Source organism: Electrona antarctica (assembly GCF_951216825.1).
Source record: "Electrona antarctica genome assembly, chromosome: 14".
Taxonomy (NCBI): domain Eukaryota; kingdom Metazoa; phylum Chordata; class Actinopteri; order Myctophiformes; family Myctophidae; genus Electrona; species Electrona antarctica.
The window spans coordinates 45,596,583-45,616,148 of NC_136795.1; the positions used below are offsets into that span (position 1 = coordinate 45,596,583).

The 19,566-nt window shown below is 47.0% G+C and overlaps 1 protein-coding gene across 1 annotated transcript; it reads left to right on the top strand.

Annotated features, from left to right (window-relative positions):
* Nucleotides 1-598: 598 nt before the first annotated feature.
* adap2 (ArfGAP with dual PH domains 2) lies at nucleotides 599-19,566 on the top strand. The gene is made up of 11 exons (XM_079521080.1): nucleotides 599-1,169; nucleotides 2,319-2,443; nucleotides 2,980-3,071; nucleotides 3,829-3,917; nucleotides 5,275-5,387; nucleotides 12,795-12,944; nucleotides 14,453-14,536; nucleotides 15,094-15,156; nucleotides 16,081-16,158; nucleotides 17,685-17,913; nucleotides 18,838-19,566. Exons 1-11 carry the CDS (start codon nucleotides 1,082-1,084, stop codon nucleotides 18,864-18,866), a joined length of 1,140 nt encoding a protein of 379 aa, XP_079377206.1. The 5' UTR covers nucleotides 599-1,081; the 3' UTR covers nucleotides 18,867-19,566.

A 19,566-nucleotide genomic window follows, 5' to 3' on the forward strand; every position in this document is an offset into this window, starting at 1 on the left:
AGGCATTTTGTTCCATAAATGCGTTTTGCAAAAATCAACCTGTTGTTGGTGCTATAACAGGCCAATGTGAAAAGGGTGGGATATATTCCTCAGCCTAGTAAGAAAATGTGTGAAAGATTTCACGTAAATTGCACGCTGCGTTCATGATTTGAGGCTTTTGTTCAAAACGGGGCAATCTTGCAAACTGTGAAAGCCAATTATAGCCAATTAGGATGGAATATGAAATATCGGACAGATCCGACTTGCGCACATGACCATAGAGATACTGTGTAACGATTTGTGAGATTTTTGGACAGAATCTGGAGGAGTAATATAAAAAAATGTGTTTTACAAAAGTCGGCCTCCTGGTGGCACTATAAAAGGCAGATGCGGAAAATGCAGGGCAAAGGTTTGTCCTTGGCCTCTAGGGAGTGTGCATGCAATGTTTCACGCAGATCGGTGCAGTTTTAGGTAAAACATGTGAAAAGCTGCCTCATGGTGGCGCTATAACAGGCCGTTCTGGAAAATGTGGGGCAGAGGTTCATCGTTGGCATCCAGGGAGTGTGTGTGCAAAGTTTGGCATCGACCGGGTTAACGGTGGCGGAGATTAGCTGGTAACAGACGGACGGAAGGACGGACGGACACACACACGGACACACACACGGACGGAGTGCAAAACATACTCTCTCCCCATGCCTTCGGCCTGGTGGAGACAATTAAGTTACTTTTATATTTGTGTGTTTTAACATTATTTTAGATGAGTAGCAGTCTACTGTGTGTGTGTGTGTGTGTGTGTGTGTGTGTGTGGACGCGGTCGCGGCAGTGGGAGGTCACAGTGTGACAGTAGACAGTCAGATGTGTGTGGTCACTGTGGTGTGGGGACATAAACACTCCATCATGTCACAAGTTCCAGTTTTACGTGTCATCCCTTTTTTTTGACACGCTTAGGTATTTCGCCTCGAGTGAAATGTGCGAGCACCACCATGGTGAGTTCCGCGAATATTTATTTTTTAGAGAACACGAGGATACAGTGGATACTATACATTCATAGGCAGTCAAAAGTTCGCGAGTGTTGGATAGCGTTACTGCAGTAAACAACACAATGGCAAACCGGGAGCGAAACAAAAAGATTCTGCTGGAACTGGTGAAACAGCCGGACAATAATCGATGTGCAGATTGTTGCGCGTCTGGTAAGAGTTCACTGGATTTTATATTTATAAAGCCGCTGCCTATTTATTCAACCCTGAAACAATTGATGCTGTAGCCTACTTGGCGCCTACTACTAGTACTGCGACATTGCATTTTAATATACCTTCTTGGTGGAAAAGTCATTGCAATTCATGCTACTTCTTCATTTAGGCCAATGTTTCTCAAATGTGTTCATGTTGTCAATGTATGACTCCCAAACGTACCCCCTAAATTTGCCTAAAAATAAATAAACCAAAAATAAATAATATTTTGAAAATGGCAGTATGCTAAAATTGTTCAACTTATTTTGATGCTATAGCCCTATTATGAATTTTCCCCCTCATTGACCCCCTTGGGCTGGGGGGTCCCCTTATCCCACTTTGAGAACAACTGAAGTCATGGTAATGGAATCAGTTTGATTTCACTGGACAGTGGACACCAATATGTCACTGACGTTTTAAAGGGATAGTTCAGATTTTTTGAACTTAAGTTGTATGAAATACTTGCCATTAATATAGTGGTTGCAACTGTATTAATTGATTGCCCGAGTCCTGTGGTGGGAGTTCTGCTCTGGTTTTGGTGAAATATCAAGTAGTTCCGGTCATTTTGTGGGGGGCACTGGGGGCCACGCAGTAAAAGTAAATGAATCCACAAAACTAACGTCATTTGTATTGTTGACCTATTTCTAAAATATTAGTGCAACTTCCGTTCTTTTTTACCCCTCTATCACACAGAACTATGTTTTTTGTGTCCATATCACTACGCCCAAAAAATAGTTCCATGTGATAGAGGGGTCAAAGTTGAACGAAAGTCGCGCTAATATTTTAGAAATAGGTCAACAATACAAATTACGTTCGTTTTGTGGATTAATTTACTTTTACTGCGTGGCCCCAGTGCCCCCCACAAAATGACCGGAACTACTTAATATTGACCAAAACCAGAGCAGAACTCCCACCACAGGACTCGGGCAATCAATTAATACAGTTGCAACCACTATATTAATGGCAAGTATTTCATACAACTTAAGTTCAAAAAATCTGAACTATCCCATTAAGAGCCGTCTCAAATGACCTATGTAGTGTTGACCACAACTAAGCCCTCAGTAGTTTAGTGAATTGCTCTGTTTTGGAATGTCCTCTTCACACCCCCAGACCCAGACTGGGCCTCCTACAACCTGGGTGTGTTTTTGTGTCTGAACTGCTCTGGTGTGCATCGCAACCTCTCCAGCCGTGTCAAATCCATAAAGCTGGACTTCTGGGAGGATGAGCTGGTTGAGGTGTGTATGGAGTCGGACAACTGTAATAATCATATATGTTCTTCATGTTAACACCTATTCCAGTATTCCATGTTCCCTCAGTCCCTATACGCTCATTCTGAGCGTAGGGACTGAGGGAACGTATCGGGGCTACTACTCCAGTAGTGGTTCTCAAACATTTTAACCCATTTAGACCTGAGGCCAAAATAATAATAAAAAATGCCTTCTATAATTCCTAATCTGTTTTCAGAAAATCTTCTATTTTTTATTCAAATAAAATAAAATAAATAAATTGTGTTGCTGTATAATATTAGCAACATGATTTGCTATGCACCCTGAGGGTCCCCATGGACTCCACTTGACAACCATGCACTGACCTAGTCTAACATCTAAGCAGGACTGCTTGAAAACATCCTTGTTTGCACTCATGTGTCCCTTTTCAGACACCAAATAATAACTTATGCTGAAGCCAGGATTTGACTATACACTCACAGTCACAGCATACAGTAACTGTGTATTTGTGTCTTTCTGGGACATGTCACATGCATCCTCTGAAGTTCATGAAATCCAATGGCAACGCCGTCGCCCGCACTCACTACGAGAAAGCTGTCCCAGCGTACTATTATCGGCCCCAGCAAGATGACTGTGCGTAAGTGTTAATGTCCATTCCTTCACTCACTGATGGAAAAAAAGAAAAGAACCTGCACACTCATCTGCCAAAGGCTCTTCATCTGGTCAAACTCTTGGCCGGAGTTTGACCAGATGAAGAGCATTGGCTCGAAACGTCGTCAATAAAGTATAACTTTTGGAGCAGATGAGTGTGCGGGTTATTTTTTCTTTTTCTGATGTCACTTTTGAACCCAGCACCTCTACTAAGAGATGAGCGTATTTTATTAGCTTTTTCATTCACTGATGATGACCTTCAAAAAGACCCAGCAATTCAGTTTATTGTTGCGCCACTTATGTGATCTCTTCAGAAATCAGAACAGTTCATGTTATTGCATTCATGTTGTTTTTATGCTCAGCCATCCACGTGTTGGAATCATTGTCAAGGTTTTTGAGAAGTCAGAAGGCTATCGCCACTAGGCACAGTAGGCAGCGTGAAGGGGAAGGAAATTGAATAGAGAGAAGTGGAACTATAGGAGCACAAACGGAATAAATCGTTTGATGCCACAAAATCGAGAGAGAGAAAATAAAAGTTAAAGTTAAAGCATATGCTTGGTTTAGGATCGTCCAGTAGGCTATACTGCCCAATTTGAGCATGATAAACAAACACGTAATCAAACAAACAAAAAAGATAAACCTATAATAATTCCATGTCCCTTTGGACCCATGCACTCGCCAAGACCCTGTGTTGTTCACTAACTAAACGTTCATTAACTTGGTTACCCTTCTCTTTATCCAAGTGTCTTGAGAGAGCAGTGGATACGATCTAAATATGAGAGGATGGAGTTTACAGGAGAAACCAAGTACCCTCCACTTGGCTACACTACAGGTGAAGTGACTTTCATTTTATTTTAATAAAGCGGTGCCCATTGGGCACTGGCCTACTTGGAACGATGCAAGTTGGACATGCATGCCCCACCCAGTTATGTATGCGTCCCTTTTATGCCCACATATGGAGTTCTTTGTCAGGCATGCCCAAATATGGAGTCTATGCAGATGTCAGAACATATTTGTGATGTCAGAACAGGCCAGCTCCTTATATGGAGCCTGGGCAGGGGCCCTGTCCAGAGCCCGGGCAGAGGCGGTTCTGGAGATTTCTGTATCTGTCTCTCTGTGTCCCTTTATTCCTATATATGGAGTTCTGTGTCAGACATGCCCAAATATGGAGTGTTGTGATGTCAGAACAGGCCAGCTCCATATATGGACACTGGGCAGGGGCCCTGTCCAGAGCCTTAGATATAGACAGAGTTACGCAAACTGGGCTCACTTCATGGGGCCAGTCCAATGGCTGCTCTCCTACATAGACTTCTATTGAGAATGGGGACAACTGGGACCGGAAGTAGGCAGAAATCGAGAAATGCATTGGACTCAGGCAACAGCCCAGGTTTAATCCCTTTATTTTAGATTGTTTTGTGGTAATAGTACAACATAAACATTAAAGAGACTTTAGTTGTTACTGTACAATACTTTAAAACAGTTGTCATGTTGCACACATGCTTAAAATAGCTCTTATTTACAATGTATACTTCCAACTCCAGCTTGTCTCAGTTCAGGCTGCATGAACAGCACTTGAGCTCTCAGTTTCTGCCCCCTCTATATCGTAACTCTTCTATTAGATGGCTGTCCAGAGCCCGGGGAGAGGCCTTTTGTGGCGGACAACCGTGGGTCCGACCGACTCGACACCGGGCACTGCATTCCCTGTGGGGGTGTGGAGCGCGCATGTCAAATTTGATTGTCGGTGGGGCGAACGGTTCTCGAGTTACGTGCATTACAGACGTACACATGGACAGACAACCAGACATGGTGTATTTATAGATAGATTATTATTCAGGGTATTTGCCAATTCATATGTAACTATCTCTTTGAATCTCTTTGAATCTTTTTTTTTTCTATCTATAATGCCATGCCCAAAATGAAAGTGGTTCATCATCATCATTTTCATAAAAAATGAAATACATAAAGCTTTGAAGAATCACCGGATTGCGCCACACTCAAACTCTCACATTAACAGTACAGTTCCTCATTCCCCACAGGCTATACAGGTACAACCTGTTCTCTGTACCCAAAAAGCACACTAATGAAAGACTATATTGTGTTTCGCACACCTTGGCAAATGACGTAGACGTGCTTGGCCTGCTGTGTGTTGAAGGAAATGTGACTGAGCGCATGTCTTTGGTCGTCTCCAGGTTTCTATGAAGGGATTCTGTGGAAGAAAGGGAAGGATAATGGACACTTTCATAAACGGAAGTTTGTTCTGTCAGAGAGAGAATTCACCCTGATTTACTACAACAAGGATGATGTGAGTCAACCTGTCATTCTAAACCCAACTTAATGATGCACAGAGTATAGGGCCACGCCCATCGATTATCGCTCACTGTTTTGAGGGGGCGGCAGTGGCTCAGGGGTAGAGCGGCCGGGTGGGAACCGCAAGGTTCCCAGTTTCGATCCTCAGCTCCCCCAGAGTTAGTGTCGAAGTGTCCTTGAGCAAGACTCTGAACCCCTAATTGCCCCCGATGTGCAGGTTAGTGCCTTGCATGGTTTCCTCCACCATCAGTGTATGAATGTGTGTGTTAATGGGTGAATGTAATGCACAATCTATGTAAAAGTAAATGGTAAAATGGTAAATGGTGCATTTATATAGCGCCTTTTATCCAAGGCGCTTTACATAGATTGTGCATTACATTCACCCATTCACACACACATTCATACACCGATGGCGGCGGAAGCCATGCAAGGTACCAACCAGCACATCGGGAGCAATTTGGGGTTCAGTGTCTTGCCCAAGGACACTTCGACATGTAGCCAGGAGGAGCCGGGATTCGAACCGCCGACCCATGGATCATTGGACGACCTGCTCTACCTCTTGAGCCACAGTCGCCACAGTAAAAGTGCTTTGGATAAATGCACTATATAAATGCACCATTTACCAAGAATCGAGAAGCAAGTCTTCAAATAAAAAATAAAACATATAAAAGTTCATAACGCCACCTATAGTCACCTATAGTGACAAGCCTAAAGTAGAGATAGATTAATCAATTATGTTATTAAATGATTGATTATGATTGATTGATAATTGATTAAATCGATTAGTTTGATTAACTAACACACACACACACACACACACACACACACACACACACACACACACACACACACACACACACACACACACACACACACACACACACACAATATTCTGATAGCAGACTGTCATTGCTAGAGTGTGTGTTCAGTAACGCATTTTGACATGTCCTTTGGTACATTGGCTGGCAGACATTTCCCAGGTCCTTTTTTTATAAAGGGCCATAGATAGTAACCTGACTCCGCCAGATGGGGCAGCAGAGAGTACACTGGGTTCCCCCCTCCTGCTCCCATCTGGGAACTCTCAGGCAGACTCGATGCCCCGGCCACAAAACGGCCTGGCCAATCAGCAGCAGCTATCCCGCCTCTAGCTGCTGCTGATTGGCCAGGCCGTTTTGTGGCCAGGCATCAAGTCTGCCTGAGAGTTCCCAGATGGGAGCAGGAGGCCCAAGAGTGTCTGACTGCAGAGTCCGCTCAGGGGACCAGGAAGTGCTGCAAGGGGGGGGCGGGGGGAAGTCCGCTTCAGGGAGCATCTGCCAGAGGAAAGGAAACAGAAAAGCGGAAACGGAAACAGATAAACGGAAACAGAAAAGGGGCGTTCCCTTGTTCCCTTCAGTCCGCCGTCCCGGACGCGCTCCCGGGGGTCTCGTGCCCAGGTGGGGGTCCGTGGGGGTCCGCGGGGTATCTCGGCCGTCCCTGGGCCGTTTCGTACGGGGGGAATCTCGTTCGAACCGGGCCGCCGTCCCGGACGCGCTCCCGGGGGTCTCGTGCCCAGGTGGGGGTCCGCGGGGGTCCGCGGGGTATCTCGGCCGTCCCTGGGCCGTTTCGTACGGGGGGAATCTCGTTCGAACCGGGCCGCCGTCCCGGACGCGCTCCCGGTGGTCTCGTGCCCAGGTGGGGGTCCGCGGGGGTCCGCGGGGGTCCGCGGGGTATGCACACACACGCACGCGCGCACGCCGCACACACACGCGTGTGTATAGAGGGAGGGCGGGGGTCTCAAGGTTCGGGGACCCCTGTCTCGTGCCCAGGTGGGGGTCCGCGGGGGTCCGCGGGGGTCCGCGGTGGTCCGCGGGGTATGCACACACACGCACGCGCGCACGCCGCACACACACGCGTGTGTATAGAGGGAGGGCAGGGGGTCTCAAGGTTCGGGGACCCCTGTCTCGTGCCCAGGTGGGGGTCCGCGGGGGTCCGCGGGGGTCCGCGGGGGTCCGCGGGGTATGCACACACACGCACGCGCGCACGCCGCACACACACGCGTGTGTATAGAGGGAGGGCAGGGGGTCTCAAGGTTCGGGGACCCCTGTCTCGTGCCCAGGTGGGGGTCCGCGGGGGTATGCACACACACGCACGCGCGCACGCCGCACACACACGCGTGTGTATAGAGGGAGGGCGGGGGTCTCAAGGTTCGGGGACCCCTGTCTCGTGCCCAGGTGGGGGTCCGCGGGGGTCCGCGGGGTATCTCTTTCATTTCTCAACCATTTTGTACGGGGGTGGGTTCGTTGGAATCGTGTCACCCCCCTGGGGGAGTTTTTGGGGGTCTCAAGGTTCGGGGACCCCTAGGGACCCCCAGGGACCCCCCAGGGACCCCCACATGGTAACTCTCTCATTTCTCTACCATTTTGGACGGGGGTGGGTTCGTTGGAATCGTGTCGCCCCCCTCGGTGCGTTTTTGGGGGTCTCAAGGTTCGGGGACCCCTAGGGACCCCCAGGGACCCCCCAGGGACCCCCACATGGTAACTCTCTCATTTCTCTACCATTTTGGACGGGGGTGGGTTCGTTGGAATCGTGTCACCCCCCTGGGGGAGTTTTTGGGGGTCTCAAGGTTCGGGGACCCCTAGGGACCCCCAGGGACCCCCACATGGTAACTCTCTCATTTCTCTACCATTTTGGACGGGGGTGGGTTCGTTGGAATCGTGTCGCCCCCCTGGGTGCGTTTTTGGGGGTCTCAAGGTTCGGGGACCCCTAGGGACCCCCAGGGACCCCCCAGGGACCCCCACATGGTAACTCTCTCATTTCTCTACCATTTTGGACGGGGGTGGGTTCGTTGGAATCGTGTCACCCCCCTGGGGGAGTTTTTGGGGGTCTCAAGGTTCGGGGACCCCTAGGGACCCCCAGGGACCCCCCAGGGACCCCCACATGGTAACTCTCTCATTTCTCTACCATTTTGGACGGGGGTGGGTTCGTTGGAATCGTGTCGCCCCCCTGGGTGCGTTTTTGGGGGTCTCAAGGTTCGGGGACCCCTAGGGACCCCCAGGGACCCCCACATATTTTTGAGTGGTGTAAACCACTCCTACAACTGGCTTTTGTGTGCAGAAAAAAATGAGCATGGTTGCTATGTTCAAAATAATTTCTGACGTAATTAAATCACACCCGGGTGAACTGGATGACCGTAGCAACCATGGTCATTTTTTCTGCACAAAAAAGGCCAGTTGTGAAATCACATCCGGGTGTGATTTCATTACGTCAGATCAGAGCTGATCAGGCTATATAATACCTTACCTTATATAATAATAATGATTTCATTACGTCAGACATTACGTCAGACCACAGCTGATCATGCTATATAAAACCTTACACCACTCAGTTCACACGGGTGTGATTTTTAAATATATAAATAAATATGAACACAATTTTGCCTTGACAATTAGTCTAAATTATCTTTGAGAGGATTTGATTTTTAAAATGTTGTTAAACAAAGAAAATGCATCATGATTAAATAACTGACATTCTATGAACTTTAAAATGTTGAATGTCCATCCTCAAAATACCTTGAGAACCAGTTTGACCGGTTTGTCAGATCCATCGAACTCAGTGCACTTGATTTAGGGGGGGGGGTAGCCAAAATCCTGGCTGTCCTAGTGCAATTCTTCTAGGACTTGTAGATCGGCTATTTTGTAAACCTTCTAGGGGCTATATCTCCATGGGGAAATGATATTAGAAGCCCATCTTTGGATATGTTATAGAGCTCGTCGAGATGAACAATCTGAGGCGAAATCGAACTGTATAATTAGCCAACTAAGGGCCAATTAAGGCACTTCTGATTCAGCGCCATTGGTTTAGTGGGGGTAGAAGGAGTTTTGGAGCAAACTGACTAAAATTCGAGAAAATATGATTTTTTAAACTTTCAAACAGCAATTTGACCCATTTCTAAGTATTCTAGACAGTTAAAACTAACACCATTAGATTTCCCTTACTTGACATAGGGGGGGGAAGTGTATTTAGAGGAATCCTTAAAAAAATTGATTTTTAGTGGCCTCCAACGCGTTAAAATCAATTAAAAATCCAAAATGTGTCCGTTTGTTTTGAGCAGGCAAATTTTTTCTTCTTCTCATCCAGCTGAATCCAATGAACTTGGTCCTGAGTCTCTACGACACTTCTAACTATCAATGGTCACGCCCGTGACCTTTGTATGGCGTCGAGGCCCTTTAAGGCTATAATCGACAGGGAATAACCATTTTTTCTAAAACAAAGGGTGTTTATCCATGTCTGAAGCACAGGGACTCCAATGGAATTGGTTTCAAGTCTCTACGACACTTCTAAATATTTTAGATATTTTTTTAGACACGTTTTTTGGACCCCACAAACACAAATATATATATTTTTTTTTACAAAAACTACTTAGTCTAACTCACTTTTTCACGCTGGATTTAATGGAATTGGTCCCGTTGAACAATAATGTTTTGTTATTTTCCTAGCCTCTCTAAGGCCTCTAAGTCAAAAACCATTGGATATTAGGGGCCCATCTTTTAGTATGTTATATAGCTTGTCAGGACGAACAATCTGATATGTGTTTCTCCACACAAGGTCATGTGGTTCAGAAAACTAGGGTTGGGACTTTGATGCGCGATAGCTCCTCCCACAAAGGTCGAAAATGGGCGTGCTTTACATCCACGCATAGCTATCCATGAGACGAACGCGCCAATATGTGTCTCCCCGCGCACGGACGTGTGGTTCTCAAAATTAGGGTTAGCATTTTACCATTCAATACAATGTACGGTTTATCATGTCTTTATGGCTTGTGGATTACAGGTCAGAGTTGGCGAACTCTTGCTACGGGTTTCGCACGAGAATGGCGGACCTATCGGAGCGTAGATCTTGGAGAGCTGTACGCGCCCATGTGAATTACTTGGCTGACGGACCTATCGTTCCCGAGCTATCGCGCGTTGAAAACTAACCCTAACACTAGCCAATTAAGAGAACCGTAAGTCTGTGTGCTGGGAAACACATATCAGCGTGTTCAGCTTGTCGTGCTGAGTCCGAAAATTGTCTCACTTTTTCCCAGACGTGTTTCGAGGGCAAGGGACCGATAGGAGGCGTTTACACCCACTTTCTGACATCGTAGAGAGATAAGACCACCACCGTTGGAATCGGGTCGAAATAGTAAGTGGGGATACATACCCCTTGATTATTTTAAAACATTGGAAATATATCGTTTCTGGGTGCATTTGTGACACTTTTACAAAACCTTGGTGCCATTTTTGACCACTTTCCTGGGATCAGACAGTCTCAACATTATGATATCTGGATTCAGCGTCGAAAAGTAAGTCTAGATAAGTACATGTTCATTTTTATACTATGTGTTTCCCCTTCCGTCTGCTATTTCACCACTTTCTAGACGTCGCACAGCAACAGCAATATGTGCATTGGATGCAGCGTCAAAAAGTGAGTCTACATAGGTACCTTGAGAACCCCAAAGGGGGGCGACACGATTCCAACGAACCCACCCCCGTCCAAAATGGTAGAGAAATGAGAGAGTTACCATGTGGGGGTCCCTGGGGGGTCCCTGGGGGTCCCTAGGGGTCCCCGAACCTTGAGACCCCCAAAGACACCCCCAGGGGGCGACACGATTCCAACGAACCCACCCCCGTCCAAAATGGTAGAGAAATGAGAGAGTTACCATGTGGGGGTCCCTGGGGGTCCCTAGGGGTCCCCGAACCTTGAGACCCCCAAAAACTCCCCCAGGGGGGTGACACGATTCCAACGAACCCACCCCCGTCCAAAATGGTAGAGAAATGAGAGTTACCATGTGGGGGTCCCTGGGGGGTCCCTAGGGGTCCCCGAACCTTGAGACCCCCAAAAACGCACCCAGGGGGGCGACACGATTCCAACGAACCCACCCCCGTCCAAAATGGTAGAGAAATGAGAGAGTTACCATGTGGGGGTCCCTGGGGGGTCCCTGGGGGTCCCTAGGGGTCCCCGAACCTTGAGACCCCCAAAAGCTCCCCCAGGGGGGTGACACGATTCCAACGAACCCACCCCCGTACAAAATGGTTGAGAAATGAAAGAGATACCCCGCGGACCCCCGCGGACCCCCACCTGGGCACGAGACAGGGGTCCCCGAACCTTGAGACCCCCGCCCTCCCTCTATACACACGCGTGTGTGTGCGGCGTGCGCGCGTGCGTGTGTGTGCATACCCCGCGGACCCCCGCGGACCCCCACCTGGGCACGAGACAGGGGTCCCCGAACCTTGAGACCCCCTGCCCTCCCTCTATACACACGCGTGTGTGTGCGGCGTGCGCGCGTGCGTGTGTGTGCATACCCCGCGGACCCCCGCGGACCCCCACCTGGGCACGAGACAGGGGTCCCCGAACCTTGAGACCCCCTGCCCTCCCTCTATACACACGCGTGTGTGTGCGGCGTGCGCGCGTGCGTGTGCGTGTGCGTGCATACCCCGCGGACCCCCGCGGACCCCACCTGGGCACGAGGCCACCGGGAGCGCATCCGGGACGGCGGCCCGGTTCAAACGAGATTCCCCCCGTACGAAACGGCCCAGGGACGGCCGAGATACCCCGCGGACCCCCGCGGACCCCCACCTGGGCACGAGACCCCCGGGAGCGCGTCCGGGACGGCGGCCCGGTTCGAACGAGATTCCCCCCGTACGAAACGGCCCAGGGACGGCCGAGATACCCCGCGGACCCCCGCGGACCCCCACCTGGGCACGAGACCCCCGGGAGCGCGTCCGGGACGGCGGCCCGGTTCGAACGAGATTCCCCCCGTACGAAACGGCCCAGGGACGGCCGAGATACCCCGCGGACCCCCGCGGACCCCCACCTGGGCACGAGACCCCCGGGAGCGCGTCCGGGACGGCGGACTGAAGGGAACAAGGGAACGCCCCTTTTCTGTTTCCGTTTATCTGTTTCCGTTTCCGCTTTTCTGTTTCCTTTCCTCTGGCAGATGCTCCCTGAAGCGGACTTCCCCCCGCCCCCCCCCCCCCTTGCAGCACTTCCTGGTCCCCTGAGCGGACTCTGCAGTCAGACGCTTCTCGCAGGAGGGGGGAACCCAGTGTACTCTCTGCTGCCCCATCTGGCGGAGTCAGGTTACATAGATAGTAGCCATCTTTAAATGCGATTATTCATGAAAGCAGGGATATTAGTCGTTTGAAATCCACAGATTATACGCCAAAACCCAATCTGTTCTTCAATTTACAATTTACAATTTAGGCATTTAGCAGACACTCTTAATCCAGAGCGATTTACAATAAGCAAAAAAGACAAAAAGCATGGCATTACATCACATACATAAAAAGTAGTTCATGAAAATGAACATGTAAGCTAAGGGCGTAACAGTGGAATATCTGTATAATGAAACTACACATATAAATTATACTTCTTCACGACGCAGGAGTCCAAAGGCCCCAAGGCTGTGATCCCCATCAAGGACCTGAACGCCACCTTTGAACCTGACAAGATTGGCCACGCCCACGGCCTGCAGCTCACATACCTGGACGAGGACCACACCAGGAGCATCTACGTTCACCACGAGAGAGCTGAGGTGGGGCCACGCTGTCATCTACGTCCGTGGTTCCCAAAGTGGGGTCCGGGGACACCCCAGGGGTCCTTGAGGGAGTTCCAGCGGGTCCCCAGCTAACCGATAGTTTGGAACCAAATGGATCCTTATGGGTCTGTAACTCTGAGAGTGTCCATTTGTACACTCTCAGAGTTAAATTAACATTAATTTTACAATATAAATTCCCAGAGATAGAAATGCCATTAAATGGGGGTCTGTACTCTGTAGACTAATAGGCATGTCAAACTGGGCGTCCTGTGCATTAAAATGGTTGAGAGTCACTGCTAGAGCCGTAAAAATCTTCTCTTATGGGGGTCCCTGGCATATCTCTTCAAATGGGGGCTAATCAATGTCGATTTAGGGTTCCTTGACATGAAAAAGTTTGGGAACCACTGATCTACTTACTGTACCATCAGAGTGCTGAGGTGGGGCCACGCTTTCATCTCACTGCTGATGATGATTACAGTGGTGGAAACAAAAGAGTACTGAAATGTTTTACTTATAAGTAAAAGTATCAATACTGCAATCTGCGTGCAAAATGTGGGCTACTTGAGCAAAAGTACAAAAGGCATCAAAATGTACTTAAAGTACTCATTATGCAGAATGTTGTAAAACCTTTTGAAACTAGCCAAAGTATGGTATAAAGTGGTTAATGCATGCTTTGTAATAATAACCAGTAAGACCTGTGGGCGAGGTCGCGCTAAAACAACAGGTCTGGGAATGCCCATACTGGTATTTGTTTTAATTGACGTTTTCGGGCCTGGTAGGCCGTAAAATGTAAGGCCAGGGGGGGCCTCAGGCCAGCCCAGTTAGGGCTGAGTGGAATAGTAAGAGAAGTGGCGACACTAGCGTTGACTCCCACTGTAACAATGGAATGCGGAAGTGCTCATTCTATCACCCGCTTTGCGGCGACATCAAAGCATGTCGCCACTCTCTTACTATTCCACTCAGGTTTTCGCCGGCTGCCGGGCGCCGCTGCACTAATAACATTTGGGCAGGCCCATCTACAGTTTGTAGATGGGCCAAAAGGGAGACATCAAAGAGGAATGCCGGGTGGGGAGGGCTCAACATAGGGAATGTCAGAACAGGTCAGCTCCATATATGGAGATCTAGGGTTTGAGGTTTGAGGTCAGATGTAGAGTTGCTGGCCGGCTCCATATATGCAGATCTATAGGTGATGATCCAGTCTTCTCCATGTATGGCTATCCAGGGTTTGATGAGGTCAGTGTCGTGATCTTCATATACAGTATGAGACGGCCATATATGGAGCGTGTCAAGAGGCATGACAGACTGACGACCATATATGGTGGCGTGACGTGTCACAATGCGTGATCGACGGACGGACGGACTGACAGGTTTTGCAGGTTTTTATAGTAATCTGCGACCTGTGCTCACTATGTGAGCTTGTAGATCGCCTACTTTCGGTGAGCAACATGATGCGCAACCAAGAAAGTACTGTAAATCACACATTCTGTTTTTGTTCCCCATCCCAGGAGATAGTCACTTGGTATAATGCAATCCGTGCTGCTCGCTATGCCTACCTGAAGACGGCATACCCAACTGGAAGCGACAAAGAGGTAAGAATTCTATACTTTTTGGGGATAATTGCAGCTACAGTACGAGAATCTTTATACCACAGGTCGTTTCGAGGAAGCAATCTGATTGGTTGAAACAGCCTTCTAGCCGTGGGTTAAACCAGCACCATTCACCACCTAATTAAAACAAATAATTCAGCTGCTCTGTTCTTCCAGAGTGCTAGAAAACTCGGTGGCTAGGCTAGCTAGTTTCTTGGGACATTTGTGGTCGTAGTGACTACATCTGTCATTAAAAGAATATATTCTTTCAGCGATTTTCTTAGTTTTAAGGGTAACTGTTGTATAATTGCAATATTACACTCGAGGGTGTGGTTTAACGTGATTATTGCCACTTCAGTGACACTTGCGGAACTCGACTTCGTCTCGTTCCTGACCGCATCCCTGTCGTGGCAATAATCACGTAACCACACCCTCTCGTGTAATATCGCTTAATTAACATCTTGCTGCTTCTACCTGTACGAGTGAATGACGGATAAACCCCTCTTGATTGTCATGAACTTTGCTTTTTAAAATGCTGTTTTTGTCTCTTTCCCATGCAGCTAAGACCAAAGATAACAAGGAACTACCTCAAAGAGGGGTTCATGGAAAAGACAGGTCCTATGGTGGGTTGATAGATCCTATATATAGTAATGATCCAGGTTTGATTTGTTGGGTGGGGGGGGGGGGGGGGGGGGGATGGTTTGATAATAATATGACATTTTTACAATTTAATTAAGAATGCATGTTAACCACATTTAAACAACCATATTTTGGGCACTTTTTCCAAAATCTTTAAAACAATTCTCAATGTATTATTATTATAAATCTTTAAATAGCGAAGATATCTCACCTAGAAGCTCACAGCATTGTTGTGAGTTCGTAGATCAATAATATAATATAATATAATATAATATAATATAATATAATATAATATAATATAATATAATATAATATAATATAATATAATATAATATAATATAATATAATATAATAACCCCAGACCCAGTGGTTATGCATGGATTAAAGTTCTCAGTCGCCACGACTGATTTCAGTCATTTGGATTAGCCAGCGTGTCTTCTACGGAAGCATGTTGTGCACGAAAGCAGCCTATCTACTAGCTCTGGTCCATAGCTCTAATGCGTTGCATTTAGAGCTATTTGGCCAGAAAGGGATTTTTTTTCACCGGAGGAAGAATATTCTCTCTGAGGCAATTTTCTTTGCAATATTGGTAGAAGGCGCAGTGGAGTAACTAAAAGTATTTTTTTCCGGTGGAACAAAATCCCCATTTAACGAAATAAAATAATATATGACATGTCCAGTGGAGTGCAGGACTTTTTCAGTGGTGATATTTTATTTTGCTTTAATCCATGGGTTATGCCTTATTGGCGGTGGTAGGAATGTGTTCATAAGGGAGACACAGGTTCAAATCCCAGAACTGGGAGTGGGACATCATGAAGGTATAACAGGTACGGTTGCCCCTTTTGTAACTCGTCCCACTACTTTCAGGTTAATGATTCAGGTTCCATGTTGAATTATGTTTTCAACAGCAGAGGGAGCCATTCAAGAAGAGGTGGTTCATCTTGGATTCCCAAGAAAGGAAGCTGCTGTATTTCAAAGGCCAGCTGGTGAGCAACAACCCCTCTCTGACTGCCCCTAGTGGTGGAAAAAGTACTCGCATTTAAAAGTATCAATACTGCAATGTAGAATTACTCCGTTACAAGTAAATGTCTGGAATTCAAAATATAGTTGAGTAAAAGTACAAAGGTAGTGGCATCAAAATGTACTTAAAGTACTCATTATGCAGAATGTCCCATTTCAAGTTTTCAAATCTTTTGAAAATAGCAGATCTACAAGCTCACAATGCGTCACATTTGCTATTTTCAAATGGCCGAAATGTATATAGTTCTGAAGTGGTTATGGTATGTTCGGTAATAATAATCAAAATCTACAAAGTAACTAAAGTTTTCTACTGAAAGTACTAAAAGTACAATATTCGCCTCTGATATGTAGTGGGGTAGAAGTAAAAGTATTGGCAATGGGAATACTAGTAAAGTAAATGTACTAAGTTTTGCACCACTGATGGCGATGTTGTACTTTGTTGCACCAAGGTGTCGCGCGCCGACAATGGCAGATCCATAAGCTCACAACGTGTGGCGATCCGCTGAGTTGTGATTGATTGATTGATTTAAGTATTGATTGAAATATATATTAACAGTTTGCAGAATTACAGTACATTTCAAGCACAACTCAATATAAAAACTGTTAACTGTGAGTGGACGACACCATAAAGCATTACACTTGTTTACAAGAGGGTCCACCGTTTTCAATTCATCATAACATTTAGAGACGTACAAATATACACTTCTATATAGCCAAAAACAGGAAATCATCATAAAGGAGGTGAAAAGGGGGAAAAACATATACAGTGAGGTGTAAAAGGCATGGGATTTTACGGGGGGCAGTTTCGAATTGGCCCCCAGTGACCTTGTAGATAGGCTATTCTATATATAGGGGCACGACACTCATGCACGACCATGGGGGCGGCGGTGGTTCAGGGGTAGAGTGCCTGGATGGTAACCGCAAGGTTGCCAGTTCAAACCCGGGCTCCCCCAGAGTTACTGCCGAAGTGTCCTTGAGCAAGACACTGAACCCCTAATTGCTCCCGATGTGCTAGTTGGTGCCTTGCATGGTTTCCGTTGCCATCGGTGTATGAATGGGTGAATGTAATGCACAATCTCTGTAAAGCACCTTGGATAAAGGTGCAATATAAATGCACCATTTACCATTTTATTTTTACCACGTAAGAAATCAGCGCAACAAAGTATAAATGAGGCTTGAAGCTGCTCTATAACAACTGTTATTCTACATTATTGAGGGGTGCTAGCCCCTCCTATAAACAGCTATAGTGTAGATTCTGTCTTAACACACACATTAAATGCCATTAACGGTGAATGGAGCATTTATGTCCTGTGTCTGAGCAAAATCGGCATGTCGGTATGTCTGTCGGTATATATGTCGGTGGAAACCCTTGGCCAATAAGGGACCACCATTCTTGCTGACGTATAACTAAGGTATGTTTCAAGGTCGGTATATGGTCAATAATTGATTAGAGCGCCTCCTCACTTCACACGGGTGTGATTTTTTAACCCAGGATGCAGAGGAGCTGGGGGTAGTGTTCGTTGGTACGGAGAGCAACGGCTACTCCGTGAAGACGTGCGTTCCGAAGAGCGCGCGGGGCAACAAGTTCAAGTGCGGCCTCGCGGTGGAGACCCCCGACCGCCAGTTCGTCTTCATGTGTGAACAGGAGAGGGAGCAGCGGGAGTGGTTGGAGGCTTTCAGGCAGGTCATCTCCAGGCCCATGTCGCCGCAGGACTACACAAGTAAGTGCATGACTTGACTTTATACGCACAAGCGTTAACCCGACTATTTTTCAATAGCTAAAAGTATAACATGATGCTTAGTTAAAACACCAAAAGGGGTTCCGGTCCAGAATGGATTAACCACTTCCAAGCTGGCCTCCCAATCCTGTGATTATTAGCCTGGAAACCAAACAAAACTGCCACAGGGAAAAAAATATAATCCCTGGGGAGGTTGGTCTGCACTAACCTGACTCCGCCAGATGGGGCAGCAGAGAGTACACTCCTCCTGCTCCCATCTGGGAACTCTCAGGCAGACTTGATGCCCGGCCACAAAACGGCCTGGCCAATCAGCAGCAGCTAGAAGCTAGAAGCTGCTGCTAGAAGCTGCTAGAAGCTGCTGCTGATTGGCCAGGCCGTTTTGTGGCCGGGCATCAAGTCTGCCTGAGAGTTCCCAGATGGGAGCAGGAGGGGGGAACCCAGTGTACTCTCTGCTGCCCCATCTGGCGGAGTCAGGTTAGGTCTGCACACTCCTCAGTTTGAATTACATTTCACTCACCCCGGAGTTGTGGGTGACCAATCAGAGACCACTAATCTAAATAAGACTTTTTTTGCTTTTTTGACGTCGGAATCTGTTTGTAACCGCCCCTTGGAAATTAATCTTCCACAACGAAGTTCCAGATTAATAGCTACACAATGATATTAGTCTGGCCATGCCAGGCTATGTGATTAACATTGAAAGATACAAAATAGCAGATTTATATACTTGAGACAGACCGTGGTTTTACAGACGCACGCAAGCAAGCAAGCAAGCAAGCAAGCACGCACGCACGCACGCACGCACGCACGCACGCACGCACGCACGCACGCACGCACGCACGCACGCACGCAGTCACAGACAGACAGACAGACAGACAGACAGATCACTATACTTTGCTCTTATTCCAGTTGAAGCCAACATCAGAAGGAAAAGATGAACTATATGAACTACCACCAGCAAAAGTACTGCAATGTTCCAGAGCCCAAGTGACTGGGTCACTACAGAACAGACAGTCTCCTCGATGTTGGACCATGGATCTGGAAAAGACAGAAAAGACAACATTTACATCATGACAAATGTCTATTGTACAACAGGGTGTTTCGAGGAAGCGATCTGATTGTTGAAATAGCCATCTAGCCGTGCTTAAACGAGCATGATGGGGAAGTCATGGAACGCCTAATCAAAACATAAAAATCAGCTGTGCTGATTCCACGCTGCTCTCCCAGAGAGGGTTGCTACTAGGCTATAGCGATTTTCTGGGGACATTTTCGGTCGTAGTGGTACTGGCTAAATATGTCATTAAAAAAAATGTGATTTTATAGCAAATATCTTATAGTTCTAATGAAATTGAGTTGATGTGTTAATTAATGACGGTGAAGCACACCCTCTCGTGTAATATTTCTTAATTCTCATATCCCAGCCCTAGTGTGTGTTGTCCATTTCTCACTTGTAGCCTATACCTGACAGCAATGTGTCTGAACCTGGAGGGAAAAAACTATTTAGTTTTGTTAGAAGATAGACACTGAAAAGTACTGTATAATAATAATAATGTAAGAACTATATGGGCACTGTATGCTCTGGTGTGTAGTGATGGTATCCTATTACAATAAACAAAACATTATATTTTGAGTAAAGCA

What these genes read in the sequence shown, in the direction of transcription:
- adap2 (XM_079521080.1), top strand. Translation starts at nt 1,082, where the DNA reads ATGGCAAACCGGGAGCGAAACAAAAAGATTCTGCTGGAACTGGTGAAA. An exon ending in CAACTGGAAGCGACAAAGAG is followed by an intron (nt 14,537 to 15,093) that starts GTAAGAATTCTA and finishes TTTCCCATGCAG; the next exon opens with CTAAGACCAAAGATAACAAG. An exon ending in TGTATTTCAAAGGCCAGCTG is followed by an intron (nt 16,159 to 17,684) that starts GTGAGCAACAAC and finishes TTTTTAACCCAG; the next exon opens with GATGCAGAGGAGCTGGGGGT.